Genomic DNA, 20,812 nt, shown 5'->3' with positions numbered 1-20,812 from the left:
CTGTAAATTTAATTTTACCAAATTAATAATGAAGACACTGGCTGCTAGTGAGAATAGCAATACATAAGTAATGTCAAGTCAGGAGAGGGGATGCTTGTGTCACTATCATAGCGATAAATAGCTGTTACTGCCTTAACTTACCCAGCTGTTAAGCTGAATTAGGATACAGGCTGAAAAATGCAACTATATATGTAGTATAGCTGGTAATGTTTTTCTGACTTTTCAGAAAACTTAACACTGCATCTAGTATGGCAAATAAAGCATTAGCCAGTACAGAATCTGAGGGAAAAAAAAAAGTTTTGCATCAGAGAAATCGTTTTCCCAATAATCTAAGCATACTTATAACACTCTTACAAGCCTACCATCCTATGTTCAAAAAACTGACTAATCTTCACATCTATGGAACATATCAGCAAATCTTTTTATTGAAGTCTTCATAAAGGTGATGAAAAAGAAGGGTGTGGAACAGTCAGTGGTGGAGCTAATGTTGGAATGCAAGACTACCTGACACCCAAATGGGAATTTTTTATTCTAGGTAACATGAATTATTCCAACAGGACTTTAGAAAAGAAAAATATTATTGAACAAGATGTTCTGGGGAGGACAATGGAAACAAAAATTTTATTAAAAACCAGTCACTGGCTCTTCTTTTTCAGCAGAGACAAGACATATAATCACAAGGGAGTATAGAAAAAAAGGCTCTAAGACTGAAACATGGCACACCTAGTTTAAAAGAAAAAAACCACCACCTTCCCCCCTTCCCCCCCCTCCCCAAACATTACTTGGTGAGGGAGCTATAGGTATTGGGGTTCTACAATATTCATTTGTAATCCCTCTATTTTCTTCAGTCAGAGAAAGGATTAGGACTCATGCCCTTTTCACACCAAAAAAAAGGACAAAATCTTGCATGGACAGTGGTTTTAAGCAGCATTACACGTGGCATGTATTTACATTATCATGTGCATGCACACGGTAAGAACAGTAAACAGGACTGGCAGAAACAGGTCAAATACTAGGCAGCCCAATGGTTACACCTGAAGGCCTCAGCTAATGTTATTTACACTCATTGAAAGAGGTGGCTGAACTGCAATGACTGCTTGGCAATTGGTTCTTTTTGAATTACCAGTAAAAGGCCAGGAGAATTGGATGCATCACAAGAAGAACTGAATGTTAAATGCAAGACTCCCAAGGTATGATTAAAAAAATTCCTGTATATACAGGATCTGAAGTATTAAAATCGCCAAGAAAATCTGGTTTGCAAAACAGTCTTTTATTGTATCCGTGCCACACATACTAGTGAAAAATAACACTCCTAAAAAAGGAAAAGAAAAAGAATGCTACCTTTCCACAACATTTCTTTTAAATAAAACTTCAAGTACTCTTACATTAGTACAAAAAAAAATTCTGATCTATCTGCCCCAACAGGCCACCACAACACACAGTAGATAAAACACAGTGGTTACAAATGTCTTTTTTTTTTTTGTCATTTCTGTGGCAAGGCAAATGGAGGGAAATGTTTCTATGAAAAAATACTGTGTGGTAGGAAATTGTCACAATTTTATTTCACATGGATACAAATGATTATACTTGAATTTGAGGCCCTGGTGGCTTGAAATTATGTAACAAAATAGAAAAATGGAAAACTAATATCCCCTACACCCTGTTTTAAAGGCAGGCACTACCAAGATTAAGGAGACTCCACAGTGTTGGTAGAGGATAATTACTGTACAAGCCATATAGCTATAATTACCTTAAGACTAAAATAAAATGCTACCGTCCTCCTAAGGCATAAACAATAATGTCTGCAAACAATATGTACACATCATACATATTTAAAACAAGACTTAATATAAACAATAATGAACAGTATATACATGTCTCAATTTTTCTTCACTGTCTTGAAATACAATTTAACTACACAAGTGATGCAGCAACATATATATAAATGTACTTGTAACTCTACAGTAAAGTTTCATTTTTAGTGCCTTTACAGCACATCAGTGTAAACAGTTTTACTTGGCTTTGTTTTATATTTTAAAACATTCCTTGTTGTATTTTCAAGATTTAAAGCAATTTTCTATTTCTTCCTTTTCACAGAAAACGAAGACTCTGAATGCTGTATAATCATAAATAATTCATAAAATTAAATACATTCACTAAAAAATAAACTACAAAGTAAAAAAATGAAAAATAGACATTTATTGAAAGGGAAAAGAGAACCATTTCCCCGAGTAGAGCTCTGGTGGTTGAATATTCAGTGCGTTTTGATATATTTTAAATTGCTATTGCACTATAACACCCCTTTCTTTGCAATTCTTTGGGTGTGCTTCCCTGTTCTACCTAAATTAGTTTGTTAAAACACACAAACCAATAACCAAGGGGCCATGGTTGCTGTAGGAGTGAAGCCTTTAGAACTAGTATCACAACTCTGTGATATTTTAAAGGAAAAAAACAGTCATTAGTTATGCATGTGCCTTGCACTTTCATGTAATACAGTTCACATTGCTGGTCTTATCAGTCCTCATTTAATGGAAAAAAAAAAAAAAAAAAGAAAAAAGAAAAAGAAAAAAGTGTTCTGGTAACTTCAGCTCACTTTGAAAATCTCTGTCCATTTTTTTTCAAAATACTTCCTCATGTTGTGGCCAGCCCTGCCTATGTCAGAATCATCTTCATTAAAGGTTTCACAGTTGTCAAAAACAAGCCTGACATCTAGCGAAAATGCTTCAAGATTAGGGTACCTGAAAGAAGAAAAAGGTGAATGATTTTTGGAACAGGGAGAATTAAAGGGGAAAAACACTTGAACTACATGAGAAAAAACTACCTTAACATCGTGAATTTACAAGCAGCCACAGACTATTCAATGAGTGCTTTACATGTTAATTATATTTTAATTTTTCAGTTCTAATTTAAATATTAACAAGAAAATTAACATCAGTGGAAGGAAATACTCTCTCATCATTGTGTTTGTTATTTTCCTCAAAAACTCTGTAAGGTAGAATTTCCAGCCTGTACTGGAAGACAAACTCTTTAAAAATCAACTTCCTCCTCCAATAGCTTTCCAGTTAAAATGCTGACTATTTTCCATTTATTCATCTATTCTCAGGCTCAAGTCCTTTCAAAGTAAGTGTTGAGTTTACCTAAAAGAGGAACAACCAGGTACAAAAAAGGCTGCCTAGATCAATCCTGTAACCTTGTCTTTGTTGTTCTTACATGACCCAAATAGTGTTCCAATATTCACAGGAATTATTAAAAAGATAGATAGTAAAAGTTACTGGTATGAGTGAGCATGTGTGGAGCATTTCACTCTCAGATTCAAGGGAGAAAAAGCCTGAAGAGGTTAAAAAGCCCCTTGTGTTATCCTAGGAAACTTGCTTTGTGTGGAGCTGGCAGATGTTGAAGGTCAATCTTTATGGTTGGTAAAATTTTCTTTGGTGCTGGGAAGTCATTAGTGCATGGAGCTGTAACAAGGAGGGAAGGGGAACAGAGGCATATAGCTCTTTTTTAAGAGTTGAGCAGTCTAATTCTAGGACTTTAAAATTATTAACCACCATTACTGAAATGTTACCTGGCTTCCCACAACAGGTACCAATACACTCCACAGTTACAACATTATTTATAGGGACCCCATTAACTTAAAGCCCACACAGGTGGTTCTTGCTTACATGTAACAACACTAAGAAGTCTCACTGAAAAATGAAGTTTTTCCTGTGGATTGATTTTGTGCATTTGACCTGGCAGTTTTATTGTTTTTCAGCCAGTTCCACAGGTTCTCCCACCTGACATAATATTTTACTTAGATATGGCAAAGACAAAAGTATACAGTTAAGAATTTTTATTTTGACTGTAGAAGTAATCACAGAGGTGCCAGAGCAGGAAGATCAAAATAGTTTAATTTTTAAACTTGTACTATATTTAAATGTTTAAATACTTTCAAAATGTAAACTAAAATTTACAGTAGGTTTACTTACTGTCCACTACTTAGCTTGTCTCTAATGGTGGAAAAGTCCATAGGTTTTTTAATAACTTTCTTATAACCAGGAACAAGTTTCAAGTTTACAGGAAGTAAGAAAGGCCAGGCATCTTCATGAGTTTCCAATTCTGAGAGAATCATGCTGAATAAAATAAGGTTTTAAATCATTATTTTTAAGCTGTTCATATATTCAGAGAGGTTTTCATTGTTCCATAAATTCATCATGTACTGACAACCTTTATAAAAGGAAAGCCCTTTATTCTGTGCCCTGTGCAGAGCCAAGAACAATGTCGATAAAGACAAGACATCTTAACTGAGTATTTAAAATAGCATTAAGTTCTCTCCAGGCAACCTATGTAAGATGAAATTCTATTGATCAGCATTTTAAAAGAAACACATGGCCCTCCGACTTCAGTACTGCGAACCTCAATGTAAACCATTTGCAAACCAGCAAAACAGGTGCTAATACTGGCTTTCCAAAACTGTGATCAGGCTAAACTATGTTACTTCTGACTGACCAGCAATACTACAAAAGAAGATGCATTCCTATTACTGTCTCCCCCTCTGTAATGCAACACCTTTTGGACATAGCGGATAATCATCTTTGCTACACTTGGGAAAGCTGTCAGTACCACTGCTATCAGGGTTCGTTCTTCCCATTCTTGGAATGGCATGGAGGAGTAAGTTTCACAGACCACACTCTAACTTTAGGTAGTTTCCTCTTGGGCCTCATTACCAAATACAGCAGTTACTCCCAGCATGCACACATTAAATCCTTTACAAATACACTCAGATTATCACAACCTATATGGGGATACATGACAAAGACTAGGGTTCTTGTTCCCCAGAACACAGACAGAAAGAAACAGGCACTACTTGTTTTAACACCACTCACCCAAATTTAGAATTTGTCACTTTACCTGCATATTGCCAAGTCCCTGGAGTCATCTCTTTTAGGTTTCTTAGTAGCAGTGAAATTTTCTTGCTTTAATTGGTTTACAGAAACATTTTCATCAATTTTTCTTTTTTTAGGGTCTGTTTTTCCTCTTTTTAAGGAGGCGCTTGTAGTTGCAGAGTCTTCATCCTCTGTATCTCCTGCTAATTTCCTGCTTCTCTTTTGTTCATTACTTTTTTTCCCTTTGATTTGAAGTTTTTTTATTTTTAGAGTTTGACCACTTGCCTACAATAGAGAGAACTGAAATAAGCAATAACCAAGAAATTACAGAAACCTCTCTTATTATTGATGGACAGTAATGAAGATCAGAAATAAAAGTGCCAAAACAATTTAAATATTTAATATCAGAGATTATTCACTTTTTGCTCTTCTCTAAAGACAAGTGAGGGAATGGTATATTAATTTTCAAGCAAACATATTATTTGCAAGATACAGAAAACTGTAAAAGAGTTTTTAAAATGTCTGGGACAGAATCAACTGATTTAAAGATTAAAAGCCAGATATGAAAGATGTAGATAGCTTGGCTGCAAGACAACTATAGGAGTACATAAAAGGAGTATGACAATACCAGAATGCTACAAAGTTGGAAAAAAGGAACGTTATTTAATTCAGAACTATTTACAGAGAGTAAGATGAAACTAAGTGGTACATTTAAGATGAAAAAGTTAGTTATTATGGGTATTGACACCATCATAACGTGGCACAATATTTGAAGTCATCATTCTGATCATTAGAATAGGAACTTTGGAGAATGTCAAGTCAAGCACATGACACCACTGAAAAGACTCACTTGACAGTCACAGAATGAAAGAGACAGAAAATAATTTTCATGATGAGAGACAGCATCAGAAGCACTAAACTCGCCTGTGCTACTAAGACTAGTTTACATCGTTTGAACTATCTAGTTTAAACTGTAACATATTTTATATTCTATCAAAATACTACTTGGCTTTAAAGTTGTCTAAAACTGTATTTTTATAATACACTTTTTCAATTAAGAATATGCAGATTTTGCGAACTACTAGAAACCCTTACTAGACAATTCCTTTATTTCACAAATATCATAACTTTCTCAAGCATTTGCCACTGATTGTAACCAGTGTGGAGAAAAATGTAGTCAGTTTTTACAATTCAGATGCTGAATGAATGCATGAATGTGGAAAAATGCATGTTGCATATAGAATTCCTTTTAATGCAGAACACTAGAAAGATTTGTAGATAATTGTACTCTCTTAGTGTTACTCTGTATCATGACCATTCTTGGTCCAAGGATAGAAAAACAGTCAAGTATATCAGTTCACATAGCAATTGAAGAGCAATGTTGATTTTCAGCCATTTAGTTACAAACACAATGTAGGCCAATGAGAACAGATCAACTGTCATCACCTAAGGCCTGACTTTGAGACATTCTGTGAATATTAGTTCTAAGTAGGTGGGAATGGCAGATGTTGATGGTTTGGGTTGTTTTTTTTTGTTTTGTTGGTTTGGTTTGGTTTTTGTTTGTTTGTTTTGATTTGTTTGTTTTTCTTGTTGTTAGTTGTTTTTTTTTAAGGACAAGGAAAAAAATAACAGTTGAGTTAAATTAGGATGGCACTGTTTATACACAGTCTTCCAACATCTTGCAGAATTTTGACTCAATATTCAACATGTTTTAAAGTTCTGCTGGAATTTCACCTTAAATTTCTATCACCTTTAAGTCTACAGCTTTCAACCAAATTTGGGACAGAAAAAAAAAATCTGAGAAAAAAAATTTTTTTGTTTTACTAAACCCAGTAGTTACTGGGGAGGGAGGCAGGGGAAGGTTAGGGAAATACCATGAGAAGTGATGGGGTAAGTTATAGCGTAATAGGGCAATTTCTATCTTTATAACGAGGTAGGTTGTAATAAAACCATGATAAGTACAGAAAAAGTTAGAGCATGAGTTAACCCCTTGTAAACTACTATACAATCAATTCTCAACAGTAACCTGTTTTTATTACTTCTGTTGCACATAATGATTTCAAAAACAATTTGTCTTCCTTATTACTTTGTGAAAGATGCACAGAAAAAAGGGTCATGTTGACAATACCCAAAGAAAATATAAAATTGAGTATTTATTGTAAAGCTACTTCTTCAGTTACAATATTCACAGGTAATGCTAGAAAACTTAACTAACAAGTTTAGCAAAAAAATGCATTTAATTTTAGGACTAACTAGAGATGGGAAAATTGTGACCTTTTAAACAATAATAACCGCTAATTCAGTCATTTGAATATAACTACCCTAAAGTTCTATTTAGACTGTTTTCTTTGGGAGGGGTGAAAATAACCCCAAATCTCTCACAGGAAGCATACACAGCCTCTCTCTCAAACGTACCATGTATCTAAAAAGTAAAACTAAAAGTATGCTGTACAGAAATGAAAAAATATTTACTAAGTGTTTTCTACAATTTTTCTTTTCAAACAATCTAAGACATTGGTCTGTCAACACTTAGCAATGAAGCTTGGAAGACAAATACTGAAAAAGTTCTAAAAGAGAAATAAAAACCTATGGTATTCAATCAGCAAGAAAATTCTGTACCTACTTACATTAAAAAAATAGAGTTTAAAACAAATAAAACAGTAGCCTTTACTGCCACTAAAATCCATGTTAAATAAAACCATTCATCCCATTATTTAATGGCAGCCCAACATAAAACATACAGACCGTTATTTTAATTGAAAAAAGCACTGGTAGACCTGTAACTCTGCCATCTAAAAAAAGGTCACTCTAAGTCACTTCACATTTATAGCTAGTATTACCTTTGCTATGCAGGCAGGACAAAACCAGTCACCATCTGGTATGGTAGTGATTTTGGGTCTGTGGCAGTAGGTATGACAGCCTTTATCACAACCATCACAAAGGAGCAGCAGTTCCTCATTATCTCCCTTTCGACAAATTTGGCAGTACTATAATACATGAAAAATATCTTTAATTCAATTTTTAAAACTTGAAACTCAGGAACGGTACCTAAATGACCCTTCCCCTCCAAACACAAATTCATTTTGAGAATTACCTTCCTTTCATTTTACCACAATCAGAGTAAACTAATTATCACATTTGTAAAAGAATATATGCAGTATGTGAGGAACTAATCTAACGGCTACATTTGGGAACACATTAGAAAAGCAATTCAATATAAGATAGGTGTCCTACAGCACACAAAACTATGAATGCTTTTTATATTTCATTAATGTCCATGAGAAGTAAAGGTGTCTTACACCCATCAAAATCACTTGGCCCACACATACTCTCTCACGAATCTTCTCTTCATTTATGCCCATATTGCATATATAAGTTATTTCATTAAAATAATTTCTAATTTACAATAGTATTTTCAGATAATAATCAGTAAGGATCTTAATCCAAAGACCACCATGAACAAATTCAGTAAAACAAAACCACGATCCTAGCACTTCCTAAAATTCACACTAACTAAAAAAATACCTAATGTATTGTGATTTTGATGCTCTTCTATATCTGGACTTCTTTTTCAGGAACTTAAAGATCTCCACATATTTTCACCAAATACTTACATTTACTGTGTAATTAAATGCATAGAACATTTCAATCAAATTGAGAATGCTACTGTACATTTTTTCTGGCTAATAAATTACTGTATCTTGAAACATTCAAAGGCCTTTTCAGGTGCTCCTACTACATTCATAAACTTTTTGCTCTGAAGATACAGCTTTAAATTTACCGCTATATAAACTCAGAGGTACGGCCTTACACTACAGTTCTTATTTAAATCATCCTTTAATTGTCCAGATGTAATTAGAAACTGTGTAGGACTAGCAGAAATTGTAAAATTACAGAAAAGACCACTAATGGAAAAATCACTTTCGCCACCCACTACGTAGCACTGGCCATTACTTAATCGCATCATAGTCGCTATTGCTGTAGTAATAGTTTCGTTTTCAGAAATCTGAGGTTCAAAGGCCCATGCAAATTTTGACACATGCATTTTGCATGCCTTCTTTGTATATGCAGTTAACACAGAGCTATTTGTTAAGTGTACAAGGAAACAGGTATTTCAGCCTATTTGCTCACACACTTGCCCAATTTGTATGTTCAGTTGTGAGAAGTGTGCATGCAAAGAAGCCACACATTTGGAGCATCTCAACTTTCTGAAAAATGAAGTCCTTAATTGGGATGTGTCATGTTGAACCTCCATAAAGCTTATGTCACGGATGAGATCAGAAATATTCCATCAGATAGAGTATCTTTCATCAGCTGGAGCCAGAAATGACTCTTTTTTTTTTACCTAAATGTTAACAACAAAGAGTAATTACTATCTTCAATAAAGCAACCAGTTACAGGGGATTTTTATCTTAGAAAGTTCCAGATGATGAATTTGGCAAGCAAGGGACAGTCTTTTCCATTAGGCTTCTATTTACCTGTGCACAATGTACAGTTTAACTGTATTAAGTTCTACATGCAGTAATAAGAAATGCATTATTAACCATGGTATCTTAAAATGCCTAAAGGGGGAAAATAGGATATAGCAAAAGTAGTTTAGTTACAGTTTTGTTTTGGTTTGGTTTTTTAAATTAAAAACACTTACAACTTTCATAATAGATTTTTCCCATGCTATTGATTTCTGTAACTGCTGAATGCACAGAGCTACCTGTGCAGCACTGCGCGCTTCTGACAATGCCCTTCTCCATACCCTTAGCCCTGGAGCAATATCCTCTTCAGTTCTGCATTGAAATACAGAGAAATTAAGTAGGTCACATCCGTGTTTGCTTATGTTTAAACGTGGAACAATCATTATCACATTGAAAGCCAAGCAATGACAAAACGTACACAGCCAATAAGTATAAAGTTTAAGCAACTAAATTTCATGTAGTGCACAGACTGTGGCTACGTGCCTCAAAGCTTAGTCACAACCAGTTAAATGTAAGATAACTTTGCAAGATTATCAACAAACGTAACAAAAAATATCTTTACAAAGCACCATGCAGAATAACATGATCCATATGGATCAAAGACATACAAGAAAGTACATAGATAACAGGCAATAAGAAAATAGGCTCCAATTAGCAAAGAAGCACAATAATTTTTCAAGTTAATCTCAATAACCTACCCGTCACCATCACCACTAATGGATGGTGCAGGAGCAGGGACAGTAACTGTGCCCACATTATCCAGTTTGATCTGAATGGTGGTACTTAAGGGGCTCTTCAGATACCTTCGCTCTATGTTCCGCTCCAAGTCAGCAAGCCTGGTTACAGCTATATCTAGAGGGTTGTCACTCTTCCGCTCTAGAGAGCTGGTATTGCCTTCTCCGCCTCCAGCACAATCTCCATCGTGCTTCTTGTGCAATCTAGTAATTGACTTATGTTCACGATATACCAAGTCGTCTCTCTCTGATGCAGGTTCAGGACACAGCCAACCCTATGTTAATAGAAAGGTTTGTGCATTTATTGGTTGCTGTTAACTTAGTGTGCAAACAGAGGAACTGTTTTATGGAATCAAACTAAGCAAGCGAAGCGCTGTTTCCAGTAGATCTTGGTTACTTGTAATCCATCTGTAGAGACAGTTTCCAAAATATCCAGAGAACTAAAACAATTAATCAAAAAATACAAGCATTACCAGACTTTCTGAAGGGAACTTTCTACAACAGTCTGCATTCTTAGCTCCTTTTGAAGTATCCTGTTCTACTGATCAAAACATCAGAACAGGTCTATCTGCCCAGTAGGCTCAGGAGTCAGTATCAGTTGGTCACACAGAAATAACATCCACCTCTAAAGCAAACCAGATCACAGTACCACATATGTACTGTAACCAAACATATGCAATTTGATACCCTTACACCCACCTTGGACAAATTCCCAATTGTAATGGAAGCCAGTGAATTCTTAACTCTTTCACACTCACAACCATCACATGTTCTCCATGACTCTACAACACTCAAGCAGAGTATTATGATGTACTTGCAGCCTTTTCTGAAAGCATTAACAGCAGCAGTTACCCAAACCAGGCAGAACTGTGGCAAAACCCACCATAATTAAGCAATCTATATGCAAGAAAATCTTTGCATTCACAGAAAGTTAACAAAATGTGCAGGGAACTGCACACTGTACAAGAACATTCTCCAGGAACTGCCATTCTGAGCATCTTCAGCTGAAGATTTAACTGCAATAAAATGTTTCAAACACAAATACCCATGATACTGCTACAGTGGATTTGTTTTCTTTGCAGACAATTAGAGATGGAATAAGGAACTTACCAAAAGCAAAATGACTGCTATTATCTACTTTAAATTCTTACCATATTTTAAAGAGACATTTTACTAAAAGTGGTTTTACCTTAACTTGTAAACTAGCTGATGCAACTCTCCTCTCTAGATCTTCCACCTGCTGAAGAATAGCAAGATCCACCTCCATTGCTTGTTCTTCTACTGACCAGTTTTCCACAACATCTCGAGTTACCTGGTTATCTTCATTTTCACTGATACCAATAATTGCAACTGTATTTGAGAATCACATTTTTATTATTTTAATTAGTATTATAACTCCTCTGAGTAAATTCAAGCTGATTTACCTGTCACTCCAGTCAAATGTTGAACTGTTGTAAAAATGTAGTACTCTTAAGATACCCAACATGAACAACATAACTTGCAATTTAAAGGCAAGAAGGGGAAGGACAGGCTGAGCTAGTGTTACAGAGATGGAAAGAGCTTAAGGTTAGCAACATTTATACCACTAGAGCAATTTATATTAAGTGGGATTTCTCCGATCCTGTAACTTTCCAGAAAAAGGCTGGTGAAAAGGCCACTACAGACAATGAAACCTTTACATTTTTTCTCCAGCCGTTAATCTAACTCTGCAACTAAACACATCAGAGCTCTATGCCAGTCATCTTATACCCAAACACCATGCGCAACATAAATATCAATTACATACCATCCTTATTTTTGATGCAGGCCAGAGTGATATAATCCATATGTTTCTGTATTTGCTTTTGTAAGGCCTTTTCTCTTATTCCCCTGAGATGCAGCACTTTAAGCAAAGATTTTAGGTCCTCTGGATCAGTAATCCTCCACCACCCATACTGCATTTCTAAATCAAGACAAGCATATTTTAATATGATCACACACAATCGGATTAGAGAAATCACCTAGTCAAATTTAATAGGCAAGTTATTAAAAAAATAAATTGTAACATCGTAGTGGCACTGTAGAAATTGTCCTTCACATAGTTCCATCTTATCATTGTATTATACTTACCTTCTGGTATAGGCTTTGGGTTAGGATAATCTACTGGCTTGGCTACTTCAACTGCTGTAGAAGGGGCAGAAGCTATTTTTTCAGTCCGGACTGCTGGTGATTCACTTTTACTTGCAGGAACACTAGATGCCAAGAATGAGTTACCGTTCACTTCTGATAATCCCAACCCTGATCCAAGAGCAGGTAAAGGGGATGAAAATGGAGCATTTGAAGTAAGAACTCCTGTAGGCCATCCACAAAACTGAAGTCCCATTATAGGCAGTCCAGTCTTCATCTGCTACACAGAAGATATTGTTAACACAATCACAACTAACATTACTAATTATTACCAAGAAACCTGAATTATGATTAGGATGCTATTTGTCAAACAATAATCGAAACATAAAGGAGGCAGTTACCCAGTACTCCCATTAGTTTAAGAAAAACTAATGTAACGCTAATGTGTAATACTCCTTATTTGGGCCCTGTTAATGCTTAAAAAAAATAATAGCTTTTAAAGGGAGGGTGTGGTATGTCACATTTCTGAAACCTAGCTTTTATTTATTTATTTGCTTCTTACTTAATACCAGTGGCCAACCTTCTAAAAGCAAAATTACTTCAATATACATACAAAATATCATACATTGGCCTACCTGATTATACTTAATAGTTTTTTATCAAAAAACTTCTAGTATTATAAAACATCTGTAACATGGAATTAAGTAACATTTGGAAACAGAAAAAAAATAAAGAAATGAAAATACAATGATAGCACTTCTGTGATACAATTTGTCTAACCAGAAATTCCGCTCAAATAAGCACAGGAAGTTCAGAGTATTCAAAAATTCATTTACCTGCAGTGGTGACAATGCAAAAGGACTTAATCCCATTGGACTCTGTGCAGAGGTTGAGCCCAGAAGAGGTGATGGAACAGGTGAAGGTGACTTTGATGGTGGATGTGATTGAGGAGTAAGTGAAGTTGTAGTAGCTGGTGTATCTGTATGGGTAACGGACATGTCATCACAGGGTATTCTCGGTAAAAGGCTGAACCACTGTCTGCTCTTTTCAGTAAGAGTCTTTAACAACTGATCATTTGGAATTAGTGGAGAACTGTAAAACTTTCCTGTCCCACTTGCATTATGACTGAAAAGGTTATTAGAATCAGACTTCTCTATGGTGGTTTGTGATACGGTGGGCTGAAGGCCGCAGAGAGAGTTTTTTGAGTTACTTGGATAAGATAATGTGCAACCATTTGCCGCATTACCATTAGGTTTTGGGGACATCATGTCAGATTCAGGTGGCATCTTTGCTACCTCTAACAGTTTGCTTAGTTTTGAAAATGACCCAGGCTTTTGTAAAAACAGGTTAGTGTTGTCCTTTTCTTTCAGATCTTCCTTTTGCTCACAGTGAGTTGTAGTTAAACAGTGTAATTTTTCTTCCGTCTCAAATTCTTCTTTGATATGCATGCTTTCTACCTTTCTTAACTTCTCTTTTTCTTTTGCAATTTCTTCTAGGCCTAAAAATGTACAAGGAACACAGATGAAATTTAACAGGCCAACTAATTTACACCATTTTTATCATCATAGTTAAATAAAAAATTACTTCGTTTTTGGATCAACACATGCTAGATCGCAATGTCTTTTTTCTTTTTTTAAATGCAATCACTTCTTACTTTACAGAACACTTTGCAGAAGGAAACAAGCTTCAAGGCACACTGAGATTTAAACCCTACTAAACACCTGGAGAAAAAATAACCTCAATGTAGTTAACGGTTATAGAATTTTCCCTTAAAATGCATGTATGTCTGAATCAGTTTGCCAGTGTAAAGTCTTTGAAAGGGACAAATTTTTGGCAGCTTTCTTTCTGCAAGTCTCTCCATGCTTTATTGAAAAGCTCTTGTTTATATCAAGAGGGTACAATCTTTATAGCCTTAAAGCTTATTTTTGCAAAAGACCATTTCATTAAATTCACAGCCAGCTATGAAAAGGAGTACCAAAGTTCCTGTTGTGAAATCAAGTATTTCCCAAATATTGAAACACAACATTAAACATTTCACTTCTCTGAATAAAAATCATTAACAACTTCAACTGTGAAACAATATCAACATTCCTGAAAGTTTAAAATTCTCTCAGGAGCCACCCAACATGACTGGGACTCTACACAAAACTAAGCAGACAGGTGCAGTCAGACAGCATAGCACCTAAGCAATTCAAAGTACAACATGCAGAATTTGATTACAAATGTCAGCTTCTTCAAACACAAGGTGTGAATGATCTATCTTATGAAAAGGAAAAACATTTTTCAGTCTTCTTTGCTCTCCCAGTCTTTCTTAACCATTTCCCTTCCACCCTTATACTGATCTGTCAGCTCAGACTAAAAGTCTTAAAAACTGTAAAATGGGATGGGAAAATGTCTGGAAAGGAGGAAGAGGTCAAAAATCCAATATCCCAACTTCTTAAATTATTTTCATCAGATACTATAATCACAAATAAACAAAGGTCCTTCTTACATTTTATGGCCAGAACAGTCATAAAAGTTTACTTGCTTGTTCTAGAAAATGGTAATTTCCACATAAATAATTATTTGAAGAAAAGCATATCCCCTCCCCTTAAAACTTAAAAACACATTCACAGCTATGGTCAAAATATAAACAATTTGAGGATCAGTATGAGAACCAAAATGACTACATGAAGATGGAAGAAGTAGTATTTTTTAAACAGACAGATCATTCAAGACTTTATGTCACATTTCCAGTGACATTTAGACAAAGGAAATAGGAGTGGATAAGCTGTAGAACTTACTGAAACAGGGCAAACTAAGAGCTGAGGGAAGGAGGGAGTAGTTGAGAACTTAAGAACATGTCCATTTTGCTATTCAGAGAGATTAAACTTTCATTAAGACAATGTATTAAAAAACATGGGTTTGCCTTACAGTTCTTGGCTAAAACATCTGTGTGGTTTTTTGTTTTTACTATCTTAAGACAGGTAGGTATATTTCAGTGATTTTCTTTGTGTACAATTTCCAAAGCATTTTGGGATTAATGTGGTTAAAATATAATCAATAAAATATAGTGAACAAAAGGAATGCAAGCAGTACAGCATATGACAGTTTACCTTCTGTATCCAGCCACTCGTGCAAAACAGTTTCTAACACACAGCATAAAATAATGCTGAACAGGAGACACAGAAAAACTATTTTTCATGCTACCAATTTTAGAAAGATAACTTGAAGATCAAAATTAGATTTACGAAACATTCTACAGCTTATTTTGGGGGCCAAATCAGAGCTCAGATTTCATACCATGTTGTAATGTTACAGTTATTTTAATTAAATAGCTCTTTATGATGCAGTTCTGAGATCACGCCAATTCTGGTGTGGATCAGATATTTTTTTTTTTGTTACTTTTGGGGGGAAAATTGTGAGAGTAACGGGGTTTTGCTTCATCTGTATCGGAATTAGAAAGGATTTTTCTGTGACCAAAATGAAGGCTTATGTTTAAAAATTCCAATACCCACAAAAAGGTCAGATTAATATATATTTTCTGCATCTGTCCAATTTAAAGTGTGTGAAAAATTCAATCACAGTTAGCATACAACCATCACAACCACAAAATTACATTTTAATTTTAGAAAAATAGCTTCAGCATTTGCTGGATTGGAAGACAGATCAATTGGTAAAATAGAGAGACTAAATCATATTGTTGATTAGAAAACACAGTACTTTACTGTGTGAAAATCATTTTTGTATTTTTGCAGACATGTATCAAATCTTCAAGCAGAGAATAGTCTGTGTATTTGCACAAAATATAACAACTGAAGATGAGAATAATTTTTTTTGCATTTTATGGTCATCCTGGTTTTCATATGCAGTGTTCACTGCCATAGGGAAATGTGAAATAGTTCAGAGCGAGCCAAAAAATATCCCATTTAGGTAAATATGAAGAAGCACAACATACAGAGCTATAACAAATGAAAACTTCCAAAATATTAATCCCAATCTTGAAATGTATTAACTGATATTTCATAATCAGAAGGAGAGTATCAGTGAGCACCATATGAATAGATAGGTCTACCAACAGTAGGCTGTTTAGTCTGTGCTTGAAGGTGAAGCCTGAAGACCTTGCTGCACAAAATTATAGCCTACAGAGATCAGCACTATGTCTTGGCATAGTATACCTTAGTGTGACATCATTTCTTTGTTTCTTACCTTCACCACTTTCCATGCCTTCTACAAAAATACCACCACATTGGGGCAGAATCCAGTATCGACGCCTGTAACGATCTTGACCAAACATCATTGAACGCAAACAGTGCGAAGCTTCAAATAACTTCTTTCTGTATTGGCTCTGTTGCTGTTTTAAAAAAGGGAAAGCATTATAATTCAATAGGGGGAAAAAATTGTTATAACAGAAAACAAGTACTGGCTGCCATACTGAACAAAGAAGTTCAAGGGTCACATGAGGATACTCTCTTACGAAATTTTTTCTGTGTGCTATGTGATATTCTACTCACAATTGCTGCCTTAATGATTTTACTTATAGAACTCCCTTAAAAAAAAAAAAAAAAAATCAATTCAATCACTTCCTGGTTCAGCTTAAGTTTATCAGTCTTCCTTTAAAAACACATTTTGCCGTGGTAGGTCCTGTCATTTTAACACTGACTCTCAAAGAACAATAGAATAACAGACTGGTTTGGGTTGGAAATGACCTTGAAGTCCCCCCTAGTGCCACCCCCTGCCCCAAGCAGGGCCCCCTTCCCCCAGCCCAGGGGGCTCCCAGCCCCGTCCAACCTGGCCTTGAACCCTTCCAGGGAGGGGGCACCCACAGCTGCTCTGGGCACCCTGGGCCAGCGCCTCGCCCCCCGCACAGGGAAGGATTTCTGCCTCAGAGCTCACCTAAATCTGCCCTTTTTCGGTGCAAAACCGTCCCCCCTCATCCCATCCCCACCCCCTGACCCAGAGTCCCCCCCCACCTCTCCTGCCCCCCCTTTAAGCCCTGGGAGGCCGCTCAAAGGGCTCCCCGGCCCCTTCTCTTCTCCAGGCTGAACCCCCCAACTCTCTCAGCCCGGCCCCCCAGGGGAGCTGCTCCAGCCCCCCCAGCATCTCCGTGGCCTCCTCTGGCCCCGCTCGAGCAGCTCCGGGTCCTTCTGCTGTTGGGGGCCCCCGAGCTGGCCCCAGCACTGTAGGGGGGTCTCCCCAGAGAGGAGCAGAGGGGGATCAAAGGCATCTATATCCTTTGATCAATAGGATCAAAGATTTCATTGCACAAGAACAGCTGAAATTGTATCAATTATACAATAACAGCAAATGGTAAACAGAGCACTGAAGATAGCTGATACTGCAGCTCCTGATGGGAAACTAATGAGATATTTTAACTGGTTCATAAAAGAATGAGTACAATAATGTCTGAAAACAAATTCTGCATTCAAACACAAAGAGATCTGAGAGGGCTGAACAATAATTTCTGTTTATTCAATTCTTGCTCTGCTAAATTGACAATTCCGCAAGTCAGATTTAATTCTGGACTGCTAATTTATTGCAATTTGAAACATGAGAGAAACTAAGAGACTAAGCCTTAAATGACAAATTTTCTAAAACTAAGAATAAAAACATAGGCCATGAGTACCCCTATCTACAGCATTCTATCTTTCTCATTTACATTCCTCTTCGTATTTTCTTGTTTCTTTTTTCAAAATTTGAAGCAAAGACAGCTCTTTGTATTGGCTTGGAGCACAGTTGCAGAAATTAGCCAACTACAGGAGGGAATGAGATTTGCAGTCATTTGTATAATGGAAAAGCCATTGCTTCTCATACACAAAATTTATCATTGGTTTCTAAGACCAACAAACAGAAGTATAACAGTTAGTTATGGATAAAAAATATATTACTTTCTATTCTGATATGTGTGAATATATTATCAACAGCATTTTAACTGTCTTTTGAGTCATATCCATTTAGTGCTGCTAGACTAAACTCACAGTTCAGGTGTCATGAACAGCAGCATCATTCATATTTTCATTAAAGAAAAACTGATCCTTATTTATATTAAGTTGGAGCACTGAAAATGATGGTTAACATTCTAACTCAGAACATCCAGTGATCAAATTCGTAGTATAAAGACAAATGACCTCTCACCTTTGTCAGTTTTTCAATCTGCTTCTCTAGTTCTTCAACACTTGCTATCTGGTCCCCATCATCCTATAATCACCAAATATACTGTCACGCCAAATTCATTTCAGGATAAAATCATACTACCATGTCTTACGAATATTACAGTAAAAGGATATAACAGAAAATGAGAGGCAAACTCTAACAGGTAAAAAACTTCCAATTTTGTGCTTGTTCAATGTGTTTGACTAGGAACAATGTAACTGGAAAAAGATGTATCTTGAATCTTTCCAAACTATCTCAGGTGAATACTAAGGAGAAAGCTTGTGGCCAAATGTTCCCTGAAAACATTCTTTTACTGGAAGCAGTAATTCAGTTAGTGCATGAACACTTTATAGAATTTAATCTTAGTTTCTACGAAGCTTTTTGGATATTCACATTCATTTCTAAGTGTTTTTCATGCATGAAATAACGGAATTTGTCTAAAGCTTATCAATCAGTCTTTGGTCAGTGCACACTCGTGTTTTATTTCAATGTCTACAAGACATTGTAGAGCCACTTTAAATTACAAGTCTACTACAAAAGTTCCAGTATTAATTTTGCTGATTTTTGAAGAGGAATGCACATATTATTAAGTCTATGGTTCCCTCCTTCTTCACACAGTTTAAAAATAGAAGTTGTTTCTACAAGACTTTTAATTTAGTTCAAGAAAGTCTCTGGGGATAACAGCAAGTTTCCAAAAGAATACAGCAAAATCCTAGGAGTTCCCAGTCACCTGCACCGTAAGATACTGGTCTTGCAGTTCTTGGCTCTTTAGAGGCATATCAAAGTGAAGCCTTCTGAAATACCACATATAGCTTTGAATGCAACGGAACTTCTGTTATATCAGAAAATTAATATCTCTAACAGGAGTTACAGGACTTTTGTCTTTGAAATGCCCAGTGCACCAAAATAGGAGATTGTACTAAAGGGAAAAAGATTTAGGAACAGATGAAAGATTAGATACCTGAATATTACCTATTTTTAATTCTGAAGTATTAATTTGTAAGAAATTCATGCTGTGCCTCTAAGGTATTCTCGTAAATTCATACACATTATAGTACTTGAAATTAATCCAGAATAGCAAAAGGGCTGTCCTACACTAGAAGCTAGTTCGCTTTCTAAGGAAGAGTGTTCGGAAACATTTGAGTTCACATGTCATATACATGCATTCAAGCACCCATATTCACAGCACCCATAAAACCTTACTCTGAACTTCGACAAACTTGCATAAATGGATCATTTTCTGACAAACAGTGCAACACCCAGTGCACTAAAATGTAGTATTGGGCTTGCTTGTTTCTTTCACAAGGTTTCATCCAGGAGAGCATTCTAGAGTTCTACAGAGAAACTTAAAGGCCTGTGGCACTTCTATGAAAAACAGTTTTTGACTACTGTAGATAAAATTCAGCTCAACAAGCTAAAAACATTTCAGTGATCCTGCCTGTATCTTATCTGATTATTGACTAGCAGTGACCACCCTAGAAAAGTTATGGGAAAAATACATAGGAAAGTCACAAGGAAAACCTTATAAGAGATAAAGTTAACTATAACTTTACACTTTTATTGTTTCGTTAACTAATAAATGACCTTTACTATCTAAGAGAAAACTACAGTTATGCTCATTTGCTAACAAAGCTACAGTTCTCTAGATCTGGTACAATCTTTGAGCATTTCAGGGAAATTAAGACTAAATCAAAACAAGCACGGAAAAAAAAGCCAAACAAACCCAAACTAACCAAATAAAAAAACCCACCAATCCATATTATAATAGCTACCAAAATAGAAAAAAAACAAAACAAAACAAACAAACAAAAAAAAAAACCAAACCAAAACAAAACAAACACAAAAAAAAAAAAAAACACAAAACACTCTGGAAAATAAACATTCCAAAGATTTTAAAATATTGGAGGTAAGTTATTCTTCCTTTTTATTGGGAGATTTTTGGGGAAGCAGTGCCACACTGCAGGAAAACAGAAGGAAAACAAGTTTTAACTCACTGGAATTAAGTTTCACTATACTTAAAATCACCCACCTCATCCTCACAAACTTCTGACTTCTTTCCTTTTTTATCTTCTTTGTCTTCTTCATCATCATCATCCTCATCTGCCTGATCATCACTGTCATCATCATCATCGTCGTCGTCATCACTGTCCCCACCCTTTCGTCTACGTTTGCGGCCTGGCGTTGGTGTTTCCAAAGAGTGCTGCTCCTCTCCCCCATCACCACCTCCTGGAGCATCTCTTTTGCCAGTTTTCTTGGCATGAATGATTCTGAGCCTTGAAACACATGACAAGGGGTGAAATTATAGAGTATGTCTGTAGCATAAACATGTTTTTCTTCCTATGTGATTGAAAGTAAATCCTACATTTTAGATCCACATTAGCTCTTCAGTTCTAATATGACATTGCATTTTCTCAATATCTATTGCCTTTAGTCAAAAAGGAAAATTCACGTTACAAAACCCCCTAAGCCTCTTATTCAGTTCTGAATAGGATTTCAGTGTCTCCCA

At 35.8% G+C, this 20,812-nt stretch overlaps 1 protein-coding gene across 15 annotated transcripts in view; it reads right to left on the bottom strand.

The window, feature by feature from the left end:
• Positions 1-1,249: 1,249 nt before the first annotated feature.
• The window catches only part of BAZ2B (bromodomain adjacent to zinc finger domain 2B), a 163,601-nt gene continuing 144,038 nt past the window's right edge, over positions 1,250-20,812 (bottom strand). For 8 of the 15 annotated variants that reach the window (XM_042783805.1, XM_042783808.1, XM_042783811.1 and 5 more), the window contains 13 exons: positions 20,336-20,579; positions 18,289-18,351; positions 16,363-16,507; positions 13,011-13,672; positions 12,178-12,454; positions 11,855-12,010; positions 11,258-11,418; positions 10,033-10,343; positions 9,511-9,646; positions 7,706-7,852; positions 4,891-5,150; positions 3,969-4,112; positions 1,250-2,738 (listed from right to left, as the gene is read on the bottom strand). In XM_042783805.1, the coding sequence (XP_042639739.1) occupies positions 2,585-2,738; positions 3,969-4,112; positions 4,891-5,150; positions 7,706-7,852; positions 9,511-9,646; positions 10,033-10,343; positions 11,258-11,418; positions 11,855-12,010; positions 12,178-12,454; positions 13,011-13,672; positions 16,363-16,507; positions 18,289-18,351; positions 20,336-20,579 (2,860 nt within the window). In that variant the 3' untranslated portion in view covers positions 1,250-2,584. Of the gene's footprint in view, positions 2,739-3,968; positions 4,113-4,890; positions 5,166-7,705; positions 7,853-9,510; positions 9,647-10,032; positions 10,344-11,257; positions 11,419-11,854; positions 12,011-12,177; positions 12,455-13,010; positions 13,673-16,362; positions 16,508-18,288; positions 18,352-20,335; positions 20,580-20,812 lie in introns of those variants that run through there. The other 7 variants (XM_042783815.1, XM_042783816.1, XM_042783817.1 and 4 more) reach the window with 4 other exon arrangements.

The sequence above is a fragment of the Tyto alba genome, unplaced genomic scaffold (assembly GCF_018691265.1).
Source record: "Tyto alba isolate M040663 unplaced genomic scaffold, T.alba_DEE_v4.0 Super-Scaffold_7, whole genome shotgun sequence".
Lineage (NCBI taxonomy): Eukaryota > Metazoa > Chordata > Aves > Strigiformes > Tytonidae > Tyto > Tyto alba.
Note: the sequence above shows the minus strand (reverse complement) of the source record. Positions and strands in the feature narration are given on the sequence as shown.